Below are 26,183 nucleotides of genomic sequence, written 5' to 3' on the forward strand. Positions count from 1 at the left end.
GAGAAGGTCACGTGCCCCCCCGTTCCCTCCCCTCCCGCCCCCATACCGGTAAGAAATAGATTCTATTTGTACCACTGCTGACACCAGACCTGCTGCAATAGCTTTGGTTCTTAGTTGGAGCTGAAATCAGAAAGGGCCTATTGTCTGTATCTCTCATGTGACTTCAACAGCATCAGACTCAGCCCAAGATGGAAGAAATGTCACAAGAACAGCTGAACTCTTATGATTTCTATTATTTTGGCCCACAGTCTTGCAAGATTTTGGTGACATTAGACTCTGATCCTAGCCCAGATTTGGCTTTGAACGTGAATCCAAGCCCTATCCTAAACCTAATCTGTGTCTGAACCCTGTCTTCCCAATGCATCTTGAGCAAAGCCCGCCTTAAGTACTCGATATTATGGAATAGCAGCTTCACTCAGATTTCTCTCAGCCTCAGTGTTGATGGAATTCTCTCTCATACAGGATGTATACACAATATTTACAGAACCACAATACATGTAACCTTGTACACTTTATCTTTGAAATGCTGATTGTACATGTCTTCATGTCTCAAAAAACAACAACAACCCACTAGTGAATTACATGTTTGATTTATTAGCAATTAAAATATATTGTATAATTAAAAGGAAAACTAAGAGTTGACCTCCAAATAACAGAATTCATGTTCTAAGATGCAAGAGGTTATTTGCAAACTGCATTGTACATACCACTAAGATAAAGCATACTTGGGTGATGCAAAGCAAAGTATATGGCTGGCTTCTGTTTTTCTATCGTTTCCATTTCTCTAAACGTATAAGATTTATTTAGAGTTCTTTTGAAAGATTAAGAATAGCAAAAAATAAACAGTGTAAGTCCTCCACTTTCAAACATCAGGTGCTTAACTGGAATTTGCATGTAAACAAGTCAGTGCCGGAACACAAGGACAATATTTTCTGAATGACCAGTACATACAAAAGATTTCCACAGCTGGCGTTTCATGAGGCTAGATTGTCTCCTGGATAATGAGGCTCATAGAGATGTAGGTAGGGGCAAAGAGTCCCTCTCTCTTTGTTCCACACTGTCACTGTATTAATTGCCATGCTTGTCCTCGGGTGGAGTGCAGAGGCTGTACCCTAGATAGTTCCCGTGAGGAGCAATTGAGAGGGGAGTGGGAAGGAGCAGGTGAAGCCATGGCTCTGCCCATCCCTATATGCCAGGCAACGGAGCGGGTTTGCTACTAGCATGTTGCATCCTGCAAAGGGGTGTCACCAATTACCTCCCCCCCATTACAACCAGGGAGCGCCACAAGGCAATATGTCTTTGAGCATACTGCTCCTGCTGGGTGGTGTGCTTGTGCACTGCCCCTTATTATGGATGGCAAGCTGCAAGCATGACCTAGCCCTGAGGTTGCACTTCAAAATGGGCAGAAGAACATTCTGAATGACATGCTTTACATTTAAAAATAATAAAATCAATCTGAGTTGAAGCCAACATTTCTAGCTGGGCTGCTGTCTCGATCACTAGTGGGAATATTTCCCCCACTTTCTAGGAATGTGTCAGTTTTAACTCCATAATCTTTCAGAATAACATCAGCTTCTATTCATTTTTTTTCTTCCTTCTGATCAAAATTTTATCTCAGAGCTACATTGTTGAGCTCCAGCAGAGGAATTCCATCCATTTGCAGAGGTTTATACGCCACTAAAGTTCTACTTAATAAGCTTCCGTAGCCTCATGCTGGCAAATTTCACTCTCTAGTGAATGTTCTATGTGTGGAACTTTCATAAATATTGACCGGAGTTCTGCATGGGGTTCAAGCAAACACTAATCTATAAAGATACGTAGTGTGGGTCTGAAAGATGGATTTTGACTTTACGATGTTGATAACATCGTATCAGATGTATTGCATCATATTTTGCAATACCTCTGATCTGTGAGTATATGGCAAAATATGATGCAATATATCTGAAAACAAAACGTACAGCATATGCCACAGTTGCATGGTGAGAGACCTCACTAAACACAACCTTTTTAGCAGTTGAATGGAAAATAAATTAATACAGAAAATTCCTGCCTTAAGGCAAGATTTGTGTATTGTGGGAGATGTGCATTTCAATAAGTATTTTCAATTCACCGCTGTAAGTAGGAGGAACTACTAACATGCAAAACCTGCACATTAATAACCAAATATTGGTGCAGCTAATGGGAATGGAATTACGGGATTAGAAATTCACAAATATATCTTTTGACAGTACGGCAGACTTCATCCCCCCACTTGCCTTGAGATGACTGGGAAAACAGGACACAGTTTTCACGCTTTCCCCCATTTGGTTGGGAGCGATCCCAGTTAAAATAGTTTAGAGCCATCCCATTGACATCAACAAATTTCCCTTCGTTTACCATGTCGGTGATACCCAGCCAAAAGTCTGCAACCCCTGGCAGACTTTTCTTGCCATAGTCTTGAAGGGAGTTGGTTTCATCATTATCTCTGGGGATAGCCAGTGTCCCTCCCTTGGCTATGCAGTCTTCATTGGCTTCATGGAAATGCTTGGCACCTTCAGATGCCAAGTAGCACTTCTTATGGATCTTTGTTCCACGAAGACAGACTGTGAATAGATATGGTTGAGCATGTTGATTAAGAAACGGAGTCACATATTAGAATAGGGTCTGGACCAGTTCTAGGAGCAGATGAGCAGGGCAGCGCCACTCAGCTTTTGTTTTTTTATTTTGTGCATTTGGCTGCTCGTGTGCAGGTTTGTGGGGGTGGGGAGAGCACCAAGAACATTTTCTGCCCTGGCTGGCAAAATGGCCAGGGCTGTTCCAAAACAGAGCTGACATTTTAGTGGGAGATTTTCAAAAGCCCCTAAGGGCCTACAAGTCCCACTGAAAGTCAACGTGACTTGTGATCTTAATTCCAGATGGGGCTATTGAAAATCCCACCTCTATGCTTTTTATATTAATCTACTTGGGTCACCATTGTCAGCCTGGATCCAGCCAGGAATGTACAGTAATTTCCTCAGGATTATTTATGCTGTTGTTTGAGGCCACACATACACACAAAGACGATGTAGGCCTGTTGTTTGTTTAACTTCTTTTTTTTTCGTAAATAGTCCCTACTGCCAACTTTACACATTTGGCTTCACCTCATCGGGTTCATAATGTATGCTGAGGAGAAATGGATGTTTGTATTGTTGGCAGAGCTGGTTTAGTTGCCAGGAAGTAGGTGGATTCTTGGCTTCACGCCAAAGACAAGGATCTAAAGGTCTTTTCATACTTGTGACATTTAAGTGCCAAAGTAAAGCGTGTTATGCATTAGCTAAGTCTAGTCCCTAGTAAATAAATGGAAGACAGAAAGTGCTAAAGGGCTAGTTACAGTATGTCCTGGTCATCAGATATTGATTGGAAATTCATAATTCAAATCTCTGTTTGGGCAATTGATAGATAAATATTGCCACTGGCAGGATAACATACAGAGGACATAAAACTCTTTAGGGCTTCATTTCCAGTCACTTTTTCCACCATCCTCCTCCCTTCAAATGCTAATTTCAAGTGACCCAAGATGATTTAAAACTAGAAATGCCTTTTCAAAGAGAGAGATTACATTCAATGCCTGATTTGCACAACAGTCTCATTTATTAAATCTTATTTATTTTTGGCTATGCTTCCCTATATGGTAATAGACCACGAGGTATGCCAGCATGGCTCTTCCAAAGTCCAGGTCATTGCTGGCTTCATCAAGTGGAAGATGTTGGCAACATCTCAGCGACATGTTGCTAAGGAATCCCACTAGTCAAAGAAGTATGATTCCTCATTGAACATTATAGTGGGGCAGGAGATGTTTGGTTTCACTGATAAAATGTTTAGTGACATTTAGTTGATTTAGTTGGGGATTGGTCCTGCTTTGAGCAGGGGGTTGGACTAGATGACCTCCTGAGGTCCCTTCCAACCCTGATATTCTATGATTCTATTTCCTAGTAAAAACAGACTAATAAAACATGTTTTACCTGTCTGAAGTGCCTGCATTTCTTTCAGGGAGTTTACTTCTTGCCACAGCTTGTCAATCTGAGTCTTTAGATCACCGTTCTTTTCTTAAAAGAAAGAAAGAATGATACACATTCAAGATGATCTTTAAGTCAGAAGCCCTGTTAAAATATCATGGGCTTCTGCATGTATTAGATTTGCATAACTCTTTAGTTGGAAGAAAAATCATAGTACTTACACTGTTCAGAGACAATCAAAATGCTGTAATGCAATAAAATTAAGTAGCAATCATTTAAATGCCATAAAATCACAACATCAAAGCAATGCAATTCTAGTAATCATTATAAGCCAAACGAAATGTTCACCTGGGTCAGACTCAGTTCTCTGTGACACTAGTGCACCTTCTTCCATTGAAATCAGTGAGATTATACCAACACAAAATTTATGCCGGTTGAGAATAAAGCAACAAATATTCATAAACAAATAAATTGCATATTTAACTACACTTCCACCCCAATATAATGCTGTCCTCGGGAGCCAAAAAAATCTTACCCCATTATAGGTGAAACTGCGTTATATCAAACTTGCTTTGATCCGCAGGAGTGTGCAGTCCTGCCCCCCCGGAGCGCTGCTTTACCGAGCTATATCCGAATTCGTGTTATATCGGGTCGCATTATATCGGGGTAGAGGTGTATTTTAAAATACATAAGTTTAGTAAAATTAATTTCCCAAGATTAAATACAGAATAATATTAATATGACAGCTTGCTGTTTCGCTCATTGGTTTCTACTGAATTGCATTTTGGGCTCTCTTTAGGTAAATACACATGAAATTCCAATGCACTCTCATGGTAGTTCACTTATTCCAACTTTTTAATGTGTTACTGAATTATAAATTCAGACTATTGCTTAGAGATCAGTCATTATTGTACTAGGGCTGCTGACGAGATTTGGTTTTGGCTGTACATTTGAGGCCTGCCCTACGCTAAATGGTTAGGTCAATGTAAGCTGCATTGCATCAACCTTGCTGTGGAAGTGTCTTCACTTAAATTTGGCTCCCCCCCAACATAAGCGCCTCTCTACACCAATTTAGTAACACCACTTCCCCAAATGGGGTAGAGTCAAGGTTGATGAAATTGGGCCAATGCAGTGTCAATGTAGTTGCTGTGTTACTTCCGTCAGCTTTTACTGACTTTCAAAAACCATCCCACAGTTCCCTACACTGACAATTCAATTGATACAAGAACTCCTGGTGAGGACATGCCCTGCTGACACAAGGAGCCAAGTGTGCACGCATACAAGCGATTTAATAACTACGGAGGCTGTATGCATATGTAAGTTAGATCGACATAATTTTGTAGTGTCGACATGGCCTAATTTAACTATTAGATGGGTTGGAGATGTTGAGAGTTTGTTTTCATGGAATTTTCGCTTTGAAAACTATATTTAGTGATTGGGCTACAACCTGCCTTATATACTTGTCTTGGTAAAAGAACCCCAAACAATCCCAAAAGATGCTATGGCAGACATTTTCAATTTTGAGTGTCTAAAGTTAGTCACCTAAATAAAAGAGGCCCGATGTTCAGATTTACTTTGCTACTGCACAAAAATGCACATGGGTTAAAATAGGAATCAGGGCTCCCAGATACCACAGTAATGAGTATGGTGTAAAACCCTCAAAACTAGACAGATAGATTCATGAGAAGGGGAAACAAATGCCATACAGCCTCCCGACTTTCAGAGTAGTGTGAGCATAGTAAGAAATGGACTTGTGTAAGCTGCTTACTTTTCACTGACTAACAAGTAAATATTCACCAGCTGTGTAATCTACATTATACTTTCTAAAAAATGGGAAGTAAGTTTAAATTAAATACACACATTTCCAACATTCAAGCTTTTTGTCTTTGCTCTGCATATATTTAGCGGGAAACTATACTTTTCTCACCAATTCTTTCTGGCTTCGTTTGTCCATCATTGTACGACACTCCCTAAAGAACTAGAATTGAAGAATATCCTACAAATATCCCATTAAAAAGTTACAAAAACTTTCTAGGTCATGGAAAATAAATCTCAACAAAAATTCTTGGGAGTCTGTTAGTTTATTGAGCTTGTTTTGACCAGATGCACATGATATTCCATTCTTGGTGATATCCATTATATAATACAGAACTGAAGATCATGGGCCAAACTGCGGTCTCATTTACAACTCAGAATCCTAAATAAAGTCAATGGAGCTGAGAGGACAGTATTTGGCTCTCTACCCTATATTTATGTAATACAGTTTAGCACATTACACTTCACTTTACTCGTACTTGTAACCCAAATAACGTATACAGAATCTTCTCTCTAGACAGAGTAAATATAGGCACAAATACCCTTTGATAATACATTTTAAAAATAATATTAACCACAGGTTCAAATAATATTTAAGAGTATTGTAAATGCCCATAGTATTTACCCCCTCCCCCCTGATTAAACTGATTACCTTTCACTCTACGTTTACTGTGCTTTCTGGCTTTGAACGTCGAAGCCTGGCCAGTAGCTTGATCCAGCAGTAGTATGCTAATGAGGAGAAAAATTAGAAGTCCAGTTTGTGCCATGGCTCTTTTCAAAAGCTAATAAGAAGCTTCCAGAAAGTCTCTATAGCAGCTAAGAGAGCAAATCACACAGCCACAGCTCAATATGAACTGACTGAGGTCAGCTTTATGAAACTGTAGTGATAGAGTTGGCTGTACTCCTTGCTTACGAAATGTGTTTGATGCTTCAGCTGGCTTCAGCATAAGGTACCCCCTTGTTCTCATTCCTCCTCTTCAACTGATTTCAGCTGGAACAGATCCATTTTACAGAGCGTATACCAGAACTGAACAATTTATTTGTTTTGCTGTTAGTGAACTCCATTTTTCAGGAGTAATATTTAAAACTTGGAGGATGAATGTCATGGAAAAACAAACGGGCGTTCAAAAAAACACACATCTGTGCAGTGTCACGTTCAAGGAGATACAGTCAGACTACTTATGTGAATGTCATAGAAGCATTTAGCAACATCCCCATCCAGCTTCTTGAAAATGGGTCGGGCCTAAGCCAATTAAAGATAGACAATGGACATGATCCTCCTTCCATTGAGGTCAATGAGAGTTTTGCCACTGAGTTCTTTGGCAGCAGGACTGAGCTCTGTAGCTCTCCAAGGGGTTTTGGTCACTTTCTATGAAGGGTACATTTATCAATAGCATACAACGGGTTAATAAGTGACTAATAGATGATACAAGTTTACCGATATGAGTAGTATGTGTTATAGACTGGGGTCGGATTGGGGAGAAAAAGTCTTGGTACTCTTCCAGCCTCCTCCCCCACAATAAACGCTTCTCACTTGAGTCATCAAAATCAGATATCTCTCAGTTAATTGAGGTCCACTGGGCTCTTTAAATCAGGCTTCCCTGGATGGTCTTGACTATGCCCACGGAATCTGCTCTCCTCTTTGGGCCTGGATCCTTCTTGATTAGAAGGAAAAAAATAAGCGGTGGCACCTCTTGCCCATTTGTTGCACCAAAATGAGTTGTTGCCCACAAGGAATTGTGCAGATCTGTGACCCGGCCTCTCCTCTTTCACATGAGGAATGAAATAGCTAACTGTGTTGATGTTCAAACAATCATCATTGGGTGTCTGGGTTCACACCTCAGGGAGATGAATGGGGCAATTCACACCTGTCAGAGCTGTTCCAGACTCACCTAGACATCTTTGCACAGCTACATTCCATTCCCATTTGAGAGGATTTCATCACAACCAGAACAGCTGGGGGTAGAGGAGAGTGGTAAAAAACCTGAGCTTCAGGACAACAAGATAATAGTTTCAGAGATGTGCCTGTACAGTGCATAGGTCTGTATCCGCTGTTCCCAACCCCTGGTTATCAGGACATCAGTAGAAGGTGTTAATGATTGCTATAAACAACCTGTTTGACTCTAACAATCCATAACACTTGATTAATCTTTAAAACATTTATTAATAATTAATTAACCCTTTAAAAACTATTTATAAATGTACCCTTAATATAAAGTATGAGTAGGTCTCTTTAGCCCTCTCGCCAGAGGATCTAGGCACTTTGCAGTTATGTTAGAGCAACATAATGAAGTCTTTGTCACAGTAATGTTAACTCCTTCGTGTTGTTCTTAAATATCACAGCACAACAGGGTCCTATAGTAGTGGGCATTCTGACATACTGCTGACCAAGTACAAGATATGTATGTAAACGTATAGTCTGCCTTGAAAACATAGTAGGTAAGTGTGATGGCTGCCATTTAAGCTGTCGCACCAGACACTGAACTGTCAGCTACTACAGCTGAACGTGTGAGTCTCTACAGCATGAGCTAAAAAAGCCAAGCAACCAGGCTGAGAACTGTAACAGACTCATATCCTCTGTGGATCAGGTACAAAGGGAATCGTACGTTTCAATAATTTCATCAGTGACTTGGATAATGAAGTGGAGTGTGCACACAAAATTTGCCACGCTGGGAAGGGTGCAGGCACTTTGACGGTAGGAACAGAATTCAAAATTATCTTGATAAATTGGAAAATTGGTCTGAAATCAACAAGATGAAATTCAATAGAGACAATTGCAAAGTACCATACTTGGGAAAGAAAAAAAAAATCAAATGCACAACTACAAAATGAGGAATAACTAGCTAGGTAGTAGTATTGCAAAAAAGGCTTCGGGAGTTATACTGGAACACAAATTGAATGTGAGTCAACAATCTCATGCAGATGCGGAAAAGGCTAATATCATTCTAGGGTGTATTAACAGGAGTGTCCCATGTAAGATACTGAGATAAAGGTTCTACTCTATTTGGCACTGGTGAGGCCTCAGCTGGAATATTGTGTCCAATTTTGGGCACCCTACTTTAAGAAAGTTGTGGACAAAATTGGAGAAAATATACTCGTAGTCTGGATGCAGTGTAAAGGTGCCTTATGCCATTATAGTTTATTTTCCTTCCCCTAGAGGACTACGCTAGACTGGTACAAGCACCTTTATGTTGGTGTAACTGCATCCATGGTGTGTGTGTGTGTATGTATTGCTTTAACTATACTGGTATAAAGCAACAGAGAGTACTGTAAAAAGCAACAGAGGGTCCTGTGGCACCTTTGAGACTAACAGAAGTACTGGGAGCATAAGCTTTCGTGGGTAAGAACCTCACTTCTTCAGATGCAAGGCTCTTAGCCTCCACTGTGTATATAACAGGTTTGTGGAAACAACATGCAGTTACACATCGAATACTAAGAGATCTATGTAGTGCTAGACTTGGATGCTGGGCTGAGCTCCTGAAATAGGTGTGGATGCACAAATAATTTCCTGTTGCATGGAATAAGAAGTTACTGTAAAGGATGGTCATGTCATTCACTTATCCAGGGCCGGCTCCAGGCACCAGCTTGGCAAGCAGGTGCTTGGGGCGGCCACTCCGGAGAGGGGCGGCAGGTCCAGCGATTCGGCGGCAATTCGGCAGACGGTCCCTCACTCCTGCTCCGAGCGAAGGACCTTCCGCCGAATTGCCGCCGCAGATCGCGATTGCGGCTTTTTTTTTTTTTTTGGCTGCTTGGGGCGGCCAAAACCCTGGAGCCGGCCCCTGCACTTATCTCCTGAGTTGGTAGAGCTGCAAATAAAACACAGCTGGTGAATAGACCTTTTAAGATGGTGAATGCATTGATCTGTTCAAAGGAAAGCTGTTCAAATATTGCTTTTTGGCCAACTATGTTTTACTGTTAGTCTTTAAGGTGCCACCGGACTTCTTGTTGTTTTTGTGGATACAGACTAACACGGCTACCCCCTGATACCTGAGGTTTACCACCTCCTCCAGGTTTTGGAGCTATTAGATTACTGTGTGTGTCATGTCATTTTTGGACAAAATGTGAAACTGACATGTTGTTGCAATAGCTATTTCTGGAGTTACAGTAAGTTGTTTTCCAGAGTTTCATACTCTGACAAACAGGACCAATATAGGCTTAGATAGAAAAGCCCTTGAGTTTGTGGCTAATTGTCTGTTGTAGAGAGAATCTGAAAGCTGTCAAGAATTACTCTGAGCCACTGCCAACCTCTGGAATTTCAAGTGGCACAACCTGAGGAACTAACATGGTAGATAAAAGTAGATAATATAAAGCTGAGAGTGAAGTCTCTTTCCCTATCATAGTTCTCTCTCCAAATGGCATTTCATGACTATCCATGGTAGAAAGCATGGAGTACACTGGATAACATATACAGTACTTGTTTCAGTTAAATGTAACAGGTTTGCAAACTCTTCAAGTCACTGAAGTCATGCTTGGAAAACTACTGTATGTTTCAATTTCCTCAGTCCCCAAAAGCCTTGTAAGTGCCTCTTTAAAAGATCTGAGCTCAGACCAAGCAAGCATAAGGAGGGATTATGGCTGAAATCCCAGAACTAGGAAGCAGCACATGAATACTGACTAAATGAAGCTGTACATTTGGAAAAGGGATGGATCAACCTCCTAGTGTGTGAGGTTTTGTAAATGTGATCAGCTATATTCTGGGTTTGTGCAGGGAGGGTGAGATGTCTAATCTTCTTTCCTGTCATATTAACCCATTCTTTCCAAGGGAAATTTTCTAGTTAAAAAGAAGACTGTGCTATGTACTAGAGATAGAGGGGGAGCAGGATTTTTACTAGACAAGGTAGGATGCATAACAGGAATTTGTCTGCTCATACACTGAAGACTAGAAAGACCCTGAACACAGACACCGGCTAGATGAAGAGTTATGGGCACTAATTTAAAATACTCTTAGATTCTTTCATTTTAAGTTTCTTGCATGAATATTTTGTGTCACACATAAGGTCCCATATTTGGGCCTTTTCTAAGGCAACTATCACTGTCCTATCTAAGTGGCCTAGAGTATTGTATCCTTATTCCTCCAATTCTCTTGAATAGTCAGAATATAGCAGGGGTTCTCAAACTTCATTGCACTGAAAATTACTACATGATCCCAGTGTCCTGTATTACTCTAGATTCTAGAGTCTAGACCAGGGGTCGGCAACGTTTGGCACGCGGCTCGCCAGGGTAAACACCCTAGCGGGCCGGGCCAGTTTATTTACCTGCTGACGCGGCAGGTTCGGCCGATCGCGGCCCCCACTGGCCGCGGTTTGCCGTCCCAGGCCAATGGGGGAGGCGGGAAGCGGCGCGGGCGAGGGATGTGCTGGAGGTGTCTGATGGGTCTTGTTTGGCACTCATATTTTCTCTGACTCACTGTATTTTAAATTTTCCCCATATCTCAAATTTATTATGGTATCCTTCAGACAAATGTAGGGCCTAAATCTTCAGAGTGCTGATGCCTTTCAATGCCCCTTGAAGTTTGCAGTCAGGGTTGAGTATACTCAGCATATCGAAGGATTTGTCCCATCATACCATAGGTTCTGCTTAGATATTTTACTGGATTTTGCTAAATAAACCTATTTTTAAAAGCCAAACGTGAATATTAATCGCAATGCAGTACCGCCGTCACATTCTACAGGAAAAATATTAAATTAAAGAATTAAGGTTAATTTAAGTTTGGTTAAGAAAATGGGTTGTAAAGAAAGGCCCTGTATAGTAAGTAGAAGGAAGGCCTTGAAAATAATTAGATATAAGGCCGGAAGGAGTGAAGTAGAGAGGACATCTGGTTCAAAGAATAACTAATGGAATAAGGGGAAGTTTGTGAAAAGAAGGCATGTGACCAATAGGGGTGGCTGCAAATGGTTTTAAATAAGACAAAGAGAATCTGTCTTCAAATAAACCAGTATGGTCCGTCCAACTCATACACCACTGTTGCAGCCTATGTGAACCTAGGTGCAATGGAAAAACTATTGGTCAATAAGAAGGAGGGGACGAAAGGCCTTGAGAAGAAAGGAGGTTGTAAATTTTATCTGGATTAAGACTGGTAATAAGGGTGAACTGTCTCCAATTGGTTTTAAGCTGAAATCAGTATTTGGGGATGACATCACTTGTTTGTTGCAGAGTATAAAAAAGTTAACTCTTAAAGGGTTCATTGCTAATATCTGCCTGGCCACTCTGGAGTGCACCAACATGGGTCTAAGCACCCCTCGGTTTAGCCCACTTGTATCTTGATCAAATGCTTGTAAATGTTGTGTCACTGTTTGGATGTAGTAAATTGCTTAATATTTAGGCTTTTTAAAGGCATGTTTAGAGCAATTGTATAAAATACCATTTGGCCTTTGGACTTCAAGGAATTTTTATGGTTAAATTAGTATTGTGGTAATATCCTGCATAAATAATAATTCCAACACTGTTTTTGTTAGCCTAAACCCTATAGTGTAATGTCAAAAAGGACATATTTTAGTACATCGTGTTCCAGAAGAGAATTCACTCACAAATAAAATGAGTATTTTTACCATATAAAATGCATTGTTATTTCCATAGAACTTGCTGAAATCTTCAATCAATGGCTTCCATTTTCTACTTCAGCCAGTTTTAATGCACTAAATATTTTTTTTCTTGGTTGCAGCAAACATTTTAGTGGTTAAATCACACAACTCATTTCTCATTGGGGCCCTGACTGCACAATTAAGTGACCATTCTGCAGACTGTCCCTGAACTCGTGTGCTATGTAGTTGGAGAGGAAAAACACCAGAAGTAATTTTCCATCAAAACATTTCTCCGCTGATTAATATGTGAAGTATTTAAATGGAGCTGAATACCCAAACAAACTCCTGCAGACTGGAGACCTCATGCACAGGATGTGGTTTGGGTTTTCTGTCCCAAACCCCCAATTTTTACATTTTTTAAATCCGGCATTTTTGGGGAAGGCTGAATTATACCCTCTTTGTTTGTTAAAGATAAAATGGAACTTTGTTTTGTCTTAAGGAGAAGGAGAGTTAGGATTAAAAGTAAAACCTCTGTTTCTTTGCATTCCAGGTACAGTGAAGAAGCTGAAGGGAGTCTTTTCAAATGCTGCCCATTCTGACTTGGCAAAGATTCCAGGCTTGCTTGGGAATTATTGGCGGCACCTCAGTTTGTTTAGCCCTAGTTGTTTTTTTATTTTTTAATTTTTATTTTAAATAAGCAAGGATGACCCATTGTGTTAATTTCTCCCCTGTAATGTGTGGTGCTTTCTTTCCCTTCCAGGAAATGATCTGAGAATTTCAGACTCATGATGTTTTGTTTTTTCTGTCTCAAAATTGTCCCGGCCTGGCATTGCTGCTATTCTTCCACAGTTAGGCAACTTCCAGGCAAAGAGGCAGGAATGAACGTTTAGCTTCAGTAAGTGAGACAGGGGACAGCTAGTCACATATGCACATGTTCATAAATCTGGTGGGATATTATCCTTGTGAACTCCCCTTCATGAGCAGCTTACTTAACAGTGCAGCTTGCCTCTTGCCGTAGGTCCAGCCAGAGTGAGATAAATGTGCTGGTTTGTTTGGACTGCTTTCCCACATGGGATTTGGTCACTAGGGACTTTTATTTAAGATTTAAGAGCAAGTCTTCTCAAGTATGTGGTCATTTCTCCCTTTAGCAGCTACATCCTACAGAGAATACATCATCCATACTTCTTAGCACCACAGACTTCTTCAGGCCTGTGTTACACCGGTAAGGCTCATGTGACCACAGGGATATGTAGGGAATAGATGAGGTCTGAGATTCCTCCGCAGCTGTGAGTTTGTTAGAGTTCCATTCAGGGTCCCAGCAACCCTACTGTTCTTACCTGGCCAGCAAGAGTTATTGTTAGTGAGAACAAACAAACACCCCTCCTCCCCCGCATTCCTCTGGCTCATTGGGAACTGAATGCCCTGCCTGTGGCAGCCAAGACAGACCACAAAATTTCAGCTCAGGGCTACCACTGGATGGATAGATGACATCAGCTTTCAGTGTTCCTATAACCCAGGGATCAGCAACCTTTGGCACGTGGCCCGACAGGGCAAGCCCCCTGGCAGGCTGGGCCGGTTTGTTTACCTGCCGCGTCTGCAGCTTCGGCCAATCGCAGCTCCCACTGGCCGCGGTTTGCCGCTCCAGGCTAATGGGGGCTGTGGGAAACGGTGCCTGTTGTATGCCAAAAGTTGCCAAGTCGTGCTATAACCAGCACCGGTTTGACGCATAGCCACTATACGTTGGTGTACAGGTCCCAAGTTTTGGAGTCATGTGAGGAGGTCAGAATCTCAGCTTTCATTTCACATAGTCTGGCATCATGACCTGAATGAAACCTCTGCAGTGACTTCTGCCCAAGTGTGCAGACAGCACAAGAGTTCTGAGAGGTGTGAGTTGCCTCCTGCATCTCAATGGGGTGTTAACTCCAAGACAAAAAAATAAAAAGAAACCACCAAAACAAAACCTTCCGTTGTAATTCTGGGGAGAGGATGAGGGAAGAACCCACATGTCACTTCATGCACTACTAGAAGGCAGACCCCCTGGTGCTGCATCTCCAGGGGCAAGTGGGGACTCCTGCTGCTGCCCCTGTTGATTCTGACCAGAAGAGGGGCCTTGATGCTGAAGCTATATGGGCCCTATGCTACTACCCCTTCCTCTCTGAGAGGGAATGCCCCCACCCAGTCCCACTATAGGGCTGGACAAAGGTGTGGGGGGAGGGCCTCAGGGGTGGAGACCCAATGGGTCTAGGTGTGGTATACCTCGGTCCTGGACTGCCTTAATCCAGCCCTATTCATAGCATGGATGACATCTAGCTGTGCTGAGTTTGGCATCTAGCATCTCTAACGCCCAGATCCACAAAGGTATTTAGGTTCCCCATTTCTCTTGAGATCAATGGAAGTTAGAGCCTAGAGGCCTGATCCAACATCCATTGATGACTGTAGGGAGATGCCATTCCAGGGCACTCTAGTATGAGTTGGGGTGGCCCTGAAGGCACTCTGCCACAGTTTCCCTCAGAGGTTCTCAGAAATAAGCCACTCACAGAAATGAGGTATTCCCCCCTCTCTTGGGATCTAATTTATTCAATATAGTCCATCCTTCTTTCACCCTTTGCTAGGTGCAGAGTTTCCATAGAGCTCTTTCTGGAATGTGCAGTTTTTGTCCTGGCTGCCCCACTCTTCAAACTCACCCCTTTAGATCAGGGTTTTATAGTCTTCCTCCCAGGGCCGGGGTCTAGCTGCACTCTTGCTCCTTCTAGGCTCCCAGCCACAGCTTCCTCCAGCAACTCCTTGACTGAGCTTGGAGTCTTCTTTTAAATTACCTGCCCAGTCCCCTGCCCAGTCCTTAATCCTTCCCAGGTGGGTCTAATAATCCCAAACACCTGTTTGTGTTGCCTCGGCGATAGGTGAGTCTTGTTCCACCCACTGTATAAGGATTATGGTCCTGGGGCTCTTAAAGGAACAGTGGTCTGGGTTTTCCTCTAGCTTTCCCCTCCTCACAGTCATTAATTGTTTCCCAGATCCAACTTCCTCTCTCCCAGAGACTGCTTCATTCACTTTCCTGGACACATGGAATGGGGTAGCTGCCATCTCAAGCTATCTCCTCTGACCTTAAAAGGCCAGTCCCCCATTATAATGCCAATCGGGGGGGGACATCACTGGGCATTGAGTCAGACCCTTAGCAATACATTCAGTATTCTAGAACTCTGGCAATTGTGTCTAGAATGCTGACAAATACATCAGTGAACCATCAGGAATCACATTCCCGTTTACCCTAAGGCCCCTGTCAGGGGGAACAGGGACTTAGAATGGATGTAAATGTAATCTACTCCCATTTCAAGGTCCCTTCACATGGCCAGAATAGTGTAAAGGGGATCAGTATAAAGGAGAATATAGCCTTTGATTTGTTCCAATTTCTTTTTATAGCTGTTGTTTGGATTTACATAGTGGCAAATGAAGGGGTGTGCTGTGGTGGTGGAGTCTGTGTGTTTGGGATTGTATATGTTGATTGTGCTATAGGGTGGGTGGTTGTGTTGATTTAAGTCTCGGGGCATTGCTGGGATGATTTGTTGTGTTGATTTATGTAGGTGGCAGTTGGACCTAGTAACCCCGCATCTGTGCAGTCTCCCTCATATGACCAATGTAATTGTTGCAAGAAAATCAGGTGTAGGGGAAGAATGGTGATATGTTGAGTTATCTTTGATAACACAATGGTCTAGGACTCTTAGCAAGACTCAATGGAGATTCTAGACTAGGCTTCGGCGGGACCCAGTGACATTCCTGGAATCTTATTATATAGATTACTATAGCTCTCACTAACAGCCCGATTTGTCTATTTATAAATTACATTCCTTTTTGGAAATGCTGCCATCTCATGGAAGCTCAGGTGTATAATATTCTCTCCAATTTTAAGAACATAAGAAAGGCCGTACCAGGTCAGACCAAAGGTCCATCTAGCCCAGTATCCTGTCTACCGACAGTGGCCAAAGCCAGGTGCCCCAGAGGGAGTGAACCTAACAGGCAATGATCAAGTGATCTCTCTCCTGCCATCCATCTCCCCTCTGACAGACAGAGGCTAGGGACACCATTCCTTACCTGTCCTGGCTAATAGCCATTAATGGATTTAACCACCATGAATTTATCCAGTTCTCTTTTAAACTCTGTTATAGTCCTAGCCTTCACAACCTCCTCAGGTAAGGAGTTCCACAAGTTGACTGTGCGCTGCATGAAGAAGAACTTCCTTTTATTTGTTTTAAACCTGCTGCCTATTAATTTTCACATCTGCTATGGTCACTATGGACTTTTATGGTGGCAATCCTTACAAGTTTATTTTAAATGCACTGGTCTATGGAAGGTTCCCAGAACATTTATACAGTATAAATATATACATACTACATCAAAAGCACACCCTCAATTTTCCTGATTATCCTTATGATACAAAAATCTTTGAGGGCCTTTTCAAAATCTTGGTGACTGCCCTTTGCTTAATCTAACTTGGGCATTTAGTTATCATACTGGATAGCTGGGACAGCACTGCCTGGTGGCTGACAACTCTTGTGTGGCTGGATTTCCAGGCAGCTAGCATCTGTGGTGGTAGGAAACCAGAGAGAACTGTGGCTACTAATTGATGAATAGGATTAAGCTGTTTCAGAAATTCCATTGCTTTACAGACTTCAGCATTTATGACAACTCTAGAATTACTTAAACAAATGGGGGCTGAAGAAGTCTTTGTGACAGCCAATTCAATTGTACATGATAGGAAAGATTCATCTGAAGTTTTAGGAAAACTAGATGTGCTGTCAGACAAAAGCGTGATGACTGACAGACAAATAATCCCCTCAGGATGCGGGCTAAAAGGTGCCCAGGCAAGCACCAGGCAAAAATAGCTGCTAGCCAGGGAAAGGAGGACATGAAAACTGCCTTATCCCTAGCTCCTTTGCCCCTGAAATGTCTATACGTTTGGTCTCTGTGGTAGAGCTGGAGGAATCCTGTAACAGCCCATTATCTCCATGGGTTCAGTCTGTAGGGGACTCTGTATGTGTGTATATATATCTCCTCAATATATGTTCCATTCTATATGCATCCGAAGAAGTGGGCTGTAGTCCACGAAAGCTTATGCTCTAATAAATTTGTTAGTCTCTAAGGTGCCGCAAGTACTCCTATATTATATGTTGCTATCATGCTCTTTTGCATTGCAGTTTATGCTCATTTCCAGTAGATGGCTTAAGAGACCTAGGAATAACTGAGTACTCAGTCCATGATTTTGTGCTGCTAAACCCACCAGACTGAACAGAAAAGGCCTGATTCTTTTCTCATTGGTTTGCACCAGGGTAATTCCACTGGGGTTTAGGAACCATTCCAGATTTACACCAGTGTCAGTAAGTGGAGCATTGGGCTTATGCTGTATTGTATATTCTCCAGACAGTTCTTCAGTGCATGATCTCTGGTTGCAGAGATAGCCAGAAGGATGAACACCTTCATTTAGCATGGGTTCCAGAGAAATTTCACACATGGGAATAAAAAATAGGCAGGCGATGCTTTCTGTTGTTGTTAATATTGTTCCCCAAACGAATGCCTTGATTTCAGTGCTCGTTAATCAACTTAATCCAGTGCTGTGACATGATTTCAAGAGTGTTCACGTGTGCCATAAGTATATGGCAATATGACTGGCTGGTTATGTTGCCTAACCTTTAATGAGCCCTGTGGTTGCTGGATCAAAGTTACTTGTCTGCCGAGCCTCTCGCTATACTGCTATGGGAGAGTGCACACATGCTAAGACTTGATGCTTAAGTTGTTACCCACATTTACAGAAGACATCTTAAATCATTATGAGGCAGGCCTCCCCCTAAGACTCAGGCCAAGCTGTTGGGCTGGATGCTGAGGTCTATCTTGGAGGAAGTAGGAATCCTTAAGCAAAACCATGGGGTGGCTGGAGCAGCCTCCCTGGCCCGGGAGTGTGGAAGGAGCTGGAGGAGGCATGCAGCGAGACCCCTTGGTGCAGCCACTCTCCTGGCCCAGCCACTTTCCTGGCCCAGCCCCAAATGCCTTGTGTGCATGGCCAGGCTCCATACCAAAAAAGGGCACACTACTACTGCATGACTTTCCCCTCCCTGCTATCAGCCTTATGTGGTGGTACCATCCCAGCTGTGCTGCAAGAAGGCCTCCCTCAGGGGGAGGATGTATGGGGGATGAGCCAAATCTTCGCTGAAGTCAACAGGGGTTTTGTCTGAGTGACGCCAGCAGGATTTAACCATCTAGTCTTACTTTTTTACTCATTGGAAAGATCTGTGTGAATATAGGAATGGTCTTTATCAAGACAGTCCCTTTGCAAAACATAATTCTAAGAAACAAACCCATCATTCTAAGGAAGGGCTAATGAATTCATACTCTCAGCACTGAGCCTATAAGATAAGTATTTGCACCTTAGCTTTATATATCTAATGCCTTTTACATTTGGGAGCTTAATGCAGCTGGCTTGGCTGGCATTTTTGCAGTCTTTGATAGAGCAGAGTTTTGTGAGTCTCTTTAGCACATAGGAACCAGTGCAGCAATGATTGCAAAGTAACATCTGTATTCTCCGTATAGGGATTTTCCATTTCATACATCACTTACTTCACAATTTGCCCCAGTGGCTCCTCAGAAACCAATACCTACTAGTCCAGGAGCCTCAAGGAAAATAACCAGCTTTTGCCAACATCAGGATTTGACCTTAACACATATTTTACTGAAAAACAGAGAATTACCAGTAAATAAAATCAAGTCAATGCAATGTTGAATATTTTTCACGGAAAATGATCACGTGGAATTAATTATTAATCAGTTGTTCCCTGAATTATAAATACTATAGCTACAACAACTGAGTGGCAATTGTAAGATCTTTGGGGCAGAAATTATCTTTATTTTCTATGTTTATACAGTGCCTAACACAATGGGGTTCTGGTCCATGACTGGTGCTCCCAGGCACAACAATAATACAAATGCATTATAATAAAACATAATAATGATCCTCTCTCCAGCAAAGCCAGTAGCAAAACTCCCATTTATTTCAGTAGGAACGAGACTGGGCCTAATTTACCATCTTATTGGGGATAAAGCAGGAAGCTTAATAATTATAATAATAATAATTACTCTTTTTATTAGGTCTGTGTTTGCTCTGTTGGCCCGATGATTAAGAAACAGAGCCCTGTGAAACAACATTATTCAGTGATGGAATGTTGAGTTAGAAGGAAGCTCAACCATCTCCACAGGAGTCATATTAAATATTATGTGTTGTTATTAAATTAAAGCCACAATGCCAGCACAAACGCTGCTGCCTAGATAGTGCTGAAATAACACCCGTGTCCTGCAAGTGAACTGTGTGAATATGTAAAGCCAATATCATGCAGCACAGTCTGGAAGGACCTTGAGAGGTCCTCTAGTCCAGCCCTCTGCGCTGAGGCAGGACCATGTATTCTTAGGCCATCCCTGACAGGTGTTTGTCTAACCTGTTCTTTAAAATACTCCAGTGATGGGGATTCCACAACCTCCCATGGAAGACTGTTCCAGAACTTAACTCCCCTTATAGACAGAACATTTTTCCTCAGATCAAACCTAAATCTCTCTTGCTACACATTAAGCCCATTACTTCTTGTCCTACCTTCAGTGCACATGGAGAACAATTGACGACCATCCTCTTTATAACGGCCCTTAACATATTTGAAGACTATTATCAGTCCCTGAATATTGTTTTCTCAAGACTAAACATGCCCAGTTTTTTAAAATCTTTTCTCATAAGTCTGGTTTTCTAAACCTTTTAACATTTTTTTGTTGTTTCCTCCCTGTGGACTCTCTGTAATTTGTCCACATCTTTCCTGAAGTGTGATACACTACTCCAGCGCTACTCACTACTATTCTACTCACCAGAGCTGAGTAGAACAGGACAATTACCTCCAGTGTCTTACACTCCTGTTAATATACACCAGAATGATATTAGCCTTTTTTATAACTTCATCACATTGTTGACTGATCTTCAATTTGTGATCCACTATAACCCCCAGACCCTTTTCAACAGCACTACTACGTAGCCAGTTATTCCCCATTTTGTAATTGTGCATTTGATGTTTTTCTTCCCAAGTGTAGTACTTTTCACTTGTCTTTACTGAATGGGTATCTATTGTCATTGGTATCTAATGCCAAACAGGTGACTGTGTGCAGATCAAAGTTCCCTGGGCACTTTTGTAGGACAAAAATTTAGTCTGACACCTTTGGGCAATATGTACCCTTCCCATGACTGCCATGCTCTGCACCATTTCATATACACATGGAATCATTTCAATAGTGCTATATGTAATTCTTTGGGATTAAAGACATTATAGTGTTAATATTTTACATTTCAATATATAATGCTATTTTCCATCTGAGGAGCTACAAACACTTTGCAACAGTTCAGTAAACCTCACACTATAGGGACAAGCCAGGAAGCTTGGAGCTGAGGTCTGATTTGAATTCAAACTTTGCCAAAGTCTGGCCATGTTGGAACTGGGGTTCCAGCTTTGGCCCCTCTTTACCCAGAACACCTAGGGAGGTAGTGTGCTCAAGCCCACCCTGTTGTGACTGTCAGAAAGGACAGCAAAAATGGGGGTAGTTAGGTAATAAATGCCAAATTCAGCACCAAGCCATCCCATTCAATGTGTGTAAGTAAAGAATTTAGCCTATTGTTTCTAAACTAAGTCTAGGGTAAGTTATTTCATTCTTTGCTCTCCAGATGCAACTTACAGACTTTGAGTGCAACTTTCAACTCAGAGCATAGTTTCCAGCAATACCTTCCAGTTAGCAGAAGGGCTAAATTCAAAGGGCAGCTATGACCTTCTCAAGAATGGCCTGGGGGAACCAGGGAGCTCTTGAGTCTATTCCCATCTGTACTACTGACTTACTGTGTGGCCCCGGGCAAGTCCCTTAGCCTCATTGACCCCTTCTAGAATGGAACATAACAGTGGAACCAAAATGCATTGTTGAAGGAAATGCTGCCTTTTACATGGAAAATAATAAGGTTACTGGTGAGTCATGAGCAATTCAATTCCAAACCCACATGTGAAATGAAGGCCCTGGAGGGAAAAAATAGCAACGAGAGTGAAATAACAGAGAACTAATCTGCCAAAGCAAACTGACATTGATGGGGAATGAGAAGGAAAAACACTTCAGTCACCATCCATTCTCCTTCGTGTTAGTATTAAAAGAAATGTCCTCTCCTGCTGGAATCTCTGTAAAATCCTGTGCATCTGACATCGTTCCTTTTCATAGTACGATGCCTATATTGTGGCAGGTACGTAAGGCCTGTCTTCTACTTGATCCCCCCGGGGTTTCACAAAGCATTGCCTGTGTTTCACGTGGAGGACCTCAGTTGTCCAGTCACCTGGTGCGAGGGCAGCCTCACAGCTATTCAGTGGACTCCAGGCTATATATGCACAACCACTGTACAGGCATTCACTATAAATAACGTGGTTTTGTTAGTGGGTGTAGCTTTGCAGGTAGCTGAACAGTTTGCTCTGACATGGAGATGCTGCACCAGCTAAAGCTGCACTTTATTCCTTGAGGGTATGTCTACATTGCAGCTGGAGATGTGCTTCCCAGAGCAGATAGACAGATGCGTGCAATACAGCTGGGGGCAGCTTGGGTAAAATCCTGTCCAGACCCCTGGGTACGTGCTTGGCTAGCTAGCCCGCGTCATTGCCTGTGCTACCCCTGGCTACACTGGTATTTTGAGTGTGCTAGCTCAAGCACGTCTGTCTACCCATTCTGGGAAGCATGCTCCCTTCTGCAGGGTAGACACACCCTAAGTAATGTGATGTATGTTTGGGGGTGGGGGTTGTCAAGTAGAGGAATATGCAGTCATCTGTATTGCAAACTGCAGCTCATCAAGACAATGATACTTGGTGGGGAAGTGGCTCTGGTCTGACAGAAAAGCAATGCATTTCCTTCGTAGAGGCAGAGCAGTTTCTGAAAGGGTTGTAGGTTGCCAGGGGCTGATTGATTGCTGCACCGCACAAGCACTGGGAATGGAAGAGCGCGCCTGAGGTTAGAATGGGGAGTGGTGATGAGCAGGAGGTGAGGTCATGGGCACTATGAATGCTTGCACAGCTCTCAGAGCAGATTTGTCACTTGATAGGACTGAGCCCTCTCTGCCCAACTATGTGCTACAACTGCCTCCCTCACTTCTTGTCTCACTACTTTTTTCCAGCCCAGTTGTTTTTTCAGACTCACTGTACTGTGTTGAAGCTCCAGCTTCCCCACTCAGCACCAGAGGCTCCTAGAGCAAAGGTTAATTGTATCCAGGTTGAAGCCTTCCCATTTCCAGGCTGCAAGCGGGCAAGACAAAGCTCCCTCCCTTTTCCAGGATGCAGTAGAACACCCTCTTTCCCTCTCAGCTGTGGACCATAATTCCTCCCCAGGCTCCTCCTTTTCCTCTTCCCCTTTTTTATGCATGGCAGCTGGATTCTGCGGCCTCTGTTCTCCAACCATTAATCCCTGGCAGGCTGGCTTGCCACACTGCAGCCCGGCTAGATGGTGGCAGCATTGCTAACCTCAGATGCTCAAAAATAAGGAGTCAATCCTTCTCTGCCCCTCCCCTCCCAATAATCTTGAGGCTGGTTCAAAAACCATGAGATTTTAACTGGGTTCGTTTCCTTTGCCTTCTATTTTGGAGCTTTTTGGTTTTACTTGGGTCACATTTTTCTGCTTTTCACTGCAACCATGAGGGCTAAAATCTTACTTTTCTCTCTTTAAAGGGCAGCTAAGAGACTCACAATCACATGACTCCAGGAGCAGGGGTTTTAAGAGAAACACCAAATATTGTGGGATTTGTTAACCCTTTGGTTCTGGCCTTTTGTCCCCCTTGTCCAAAGTACCTAGGGGGCCTTCTGCTATGTAGAGGGTTAATCTACCTCACCCCACTTATAAGCCACCACTCTGGAGGGGGGGGGGGGAAGAGCCTGCCCCCCAGAAGGAACTGCCATGGAGTGACTATGCAGAGGGATTCCCAGCTCCTGTGTGGCACAGACCAGTGCTCTGGTGTGACTCTGCCCATAGCCAAGCAGAGGAAAGATGTGGCTACATCTCCACCTGTCAAACCTTCAATGTCTAGGGTGGAGTGGCAGCCATAACTGCTCTAAAAGTCATGGCTGCAGCGGCACCATGAGTGTTCTGCACCATTTTGTGGCGGGGGAAGGATGTTTCCCATTGTCCCTTCGGAGATCTCCTGAGGCCCGTTTACTCAGGCTTTGAACAGATTTGGTCTCTGGAGCCCTACTGCAGTGTTACATACATCTCGTTTTGCCTCATTGCCATGTCGATGGAACGTTCTGCAGCCTCTTGGAAATGCTGCTCCTTTTGGAAAAAAACTAGAGAGAGAGAGAAAAAGTCAGTTAAGCTGCATTGCAAGAGCTGAACGCTCTCCCCGGAGATGAGGTGAGTCAGATCTCTAGTGCTGCTGTGAAGGAGGTGAGGACAGAATGACTCTGAGCCTGCACTGGAGCAGAACAGCCTGGCAGAGCTTAAAGGAGACAAAGCCAAACCTCCTCAGCGAATTGCCCTGCAGCCTCCATTCCCCTATTGGCTTTGGTTTGCAGGAATAAGCACTGGCTGGTTTAGTTCGCACAGATTCACATCCCCTTTAAACATCACATAACTTGCCATTTTCAAACAGTGAGGCTAGTCATCCTCCTTTGAAAGCCATGGGACCTCCCCCACAGACACACATACAGGATCCAGATGTTTTATCAGAATCTCCATTACTTCATGGTGCAGTCTGGGGGCCTCTCAGGCCCCCAATTAGGGTCACTCTAGCTGTGGATGAAGAATTCTTTCTGGTAGCCGTGCTGCAGAAAGGTTGGGGGAGGATGGGTAGGAATCCTGCACTTCAGCGCACACCTGCCAACAGAAATCGTGGGAGGGACAGCTTAGGGAGAATCTAGCATGGAGACATGAAATGGCCAATAGGCCACCCACTGAAATTCCAGGCGTGGGGAAGGAAGTCAGCCAAAGAGGAGTGGGTGGACAAAGCTGGTTAGCAGGCTACTGGATTCCCTGCAAATAACTACAGAAAGGGGCGTGGGTGTGTGCTCACGCGTGGGTGCGTGTTATGGCCATTGGGGAAGGAGATGGTGTAAGGAATCGGTTCTGTTTTTAATGGTTTTACTCTTTGGTTGAAAGCCAAAACCAGTGGAGAAAGAGATTGATGGCTTTAACTCTAAGCATCCAAAGGAATTCTTCTCCGTCCTTGGGTTTTACTTTCTCCAAATACCCATGCAGGATTACATCCCTCCTTAGCAGAGGTGGGTGAATGTTGCAAACACTTATTCATCAAATAATTCATCCAACGAACAATGGCAAGGTTTATGAAATAATTCAACAAATGACAGGCAACCAGCTCTGCTCCTCAGGTGTTGCTCTGCCTTGATGCACATAGTTAACGTAATCTTTTCTCCTACATCATACCTTCTCGCCTCTTCATCATGTGTGTTTTTCTCTTAAGACCTTCCAGGTTCTGAACAACTTCTGGCAGTGAGGCACTGAGCACAGCATTGTTCCAGTTGGCAGGGATCCAGCCAGCATGCAGATAACCACACGATTTGTAATAGAACTAATTGATAGAGATACCACAGGTATGGCTTAGTTAAGATCAATCAGATGGGATCAATCAACATGACAGCTCAGACTAAGAAGATAAAGTCACATTCACACAAACTCTAACCTGTTCCCTCAAAGGAAAACATTTGCTGAGGAATGTCAGCTTGGATATTAAAAATGACTTGGAACAAAGATGTCTTGTTTGAATAATGGGGATGCAGATGTCAATTATAGCTGGATGATTGTTTCAGCTCTTGTCTTTGTGAAAAGGGTGTTAACACCAAGGATAAGGCTGGCTCATGCTGTGGGATTTACAGGCTGCCAGTGTAAGAAATATCCCCATTGATTGCCTAGGAGCTGGAAGTATTTTGTACACTGTATGTGTTGGCAGTTATGTCAATAACCAGGAGAATCTATTCTTGGGATGACCACCAGAAATAATCACTAAACTCAAAGAGAATGAGGACTTTAGGGGGAAATATTAAACCCCCATCCCATCCGTTTTATGTACTGTGAGCTGAATTTGTATTTCCTTTGGCTTGGTGTGATAGATATACTCCTGCAATTCTGTTGTAGTGTAGCAATTCCTGTGTGTTAGCGAATAAGATAATTGAGTACAGATGGCCCAACAGGAAAGCCTCAAAGAGGCAGAGCGTTGCTGGTAATCACAAAGAGTTTACAAAGGGCTAAGGCTGCTTGCTTTTGGCCTACTCTTGGCCCCACGATCAGCAATGGACTGATCATTATTTGCTTATAAGCCTGGAAATCAGAGAGCAGAAATTTGATGTGCTTGCCTTCAAGTTGGCATGTGTGCTTTTGGATTATGGGACTTATCCAAAGCCTACTGAAGTCAACAGAAATTCTTTCAATGACTTTAATGTGTTTTGGATCAAGCCCTGTGTGACTGAAATTAATCAAAGATAGCCCTACTGCTTTGATTATACATCAAAGTGAACAGTATTGAACGATTTTCTCCCTCCATGCACTAAAGAGGAGAACTTTAAGGCCTATTTCCAAATGACAAGGCATCCCAGTATGAATTTGACAAGACCACTAGACTTATTTTCTGACAAGAATTTTGGTGGGTTCTTCACAGACCAAGACCACTTATTCAAGACCACTTTTGATCCCCATGGACTTTCCTTAGAGAGAGCTAAAGAAAATCCCTCCAAGGTACAGCTGACTGGACCAGTGCACTAAAAGACAGTGAAAATAGAGTCTGTTACTCACCTTTGAATAAACTCCATATTCATGAATAGACATGGGAGGCTTTCAT

At 42.8% G+C, this 26,183-nt stretch overlaps 1 protein-coding gene across 1 annotated transcript; it reads right to left on the reverse strand.

Moving 5' to 3' along the window:
* Positions 1-574: 574 nt before the first annotated feature.
* CLEC3A (C-type lectin domain family 3 member A) lies at positions 575-6,658 on the reverse strand. The gene is made up of 3 exons (XM_034788960.1): positions 6,442-6,658; positions 3,981-4,064; positions 575-2,582 (listed from the first exon to the last, which is right to left on the reverse strand). Exons 1-3 carry the CDS (start codon positions 6,554-6,556, stop codon positions 2,191-2,193), a joined length of 591 nt encoding a protein of 196 aa, XP_034644851.1. The 5' UTR covers positions 6,557-6,658; the 3' UTR covers positions 575-2,190.
* Between the last annotated feature and the right edge of the window lie 19,525 nt (positions 6,659-26,183).

The sequence above is a fragment of the Trachemys scripta genome, chromosome 13, assembly GCF_013100865.1.
Source record: "Trachemys scripta elegans isolate TJP31775 chromosome 13, CAS_Tse_1.0, whole genome shotgun sequence".
Taxonomy (NCBI): domain Eukaryota; kingdom Metazoa; phylum Chordata; order Testudines; family Emydidae; genus Trachemys; species Trachemys scripta.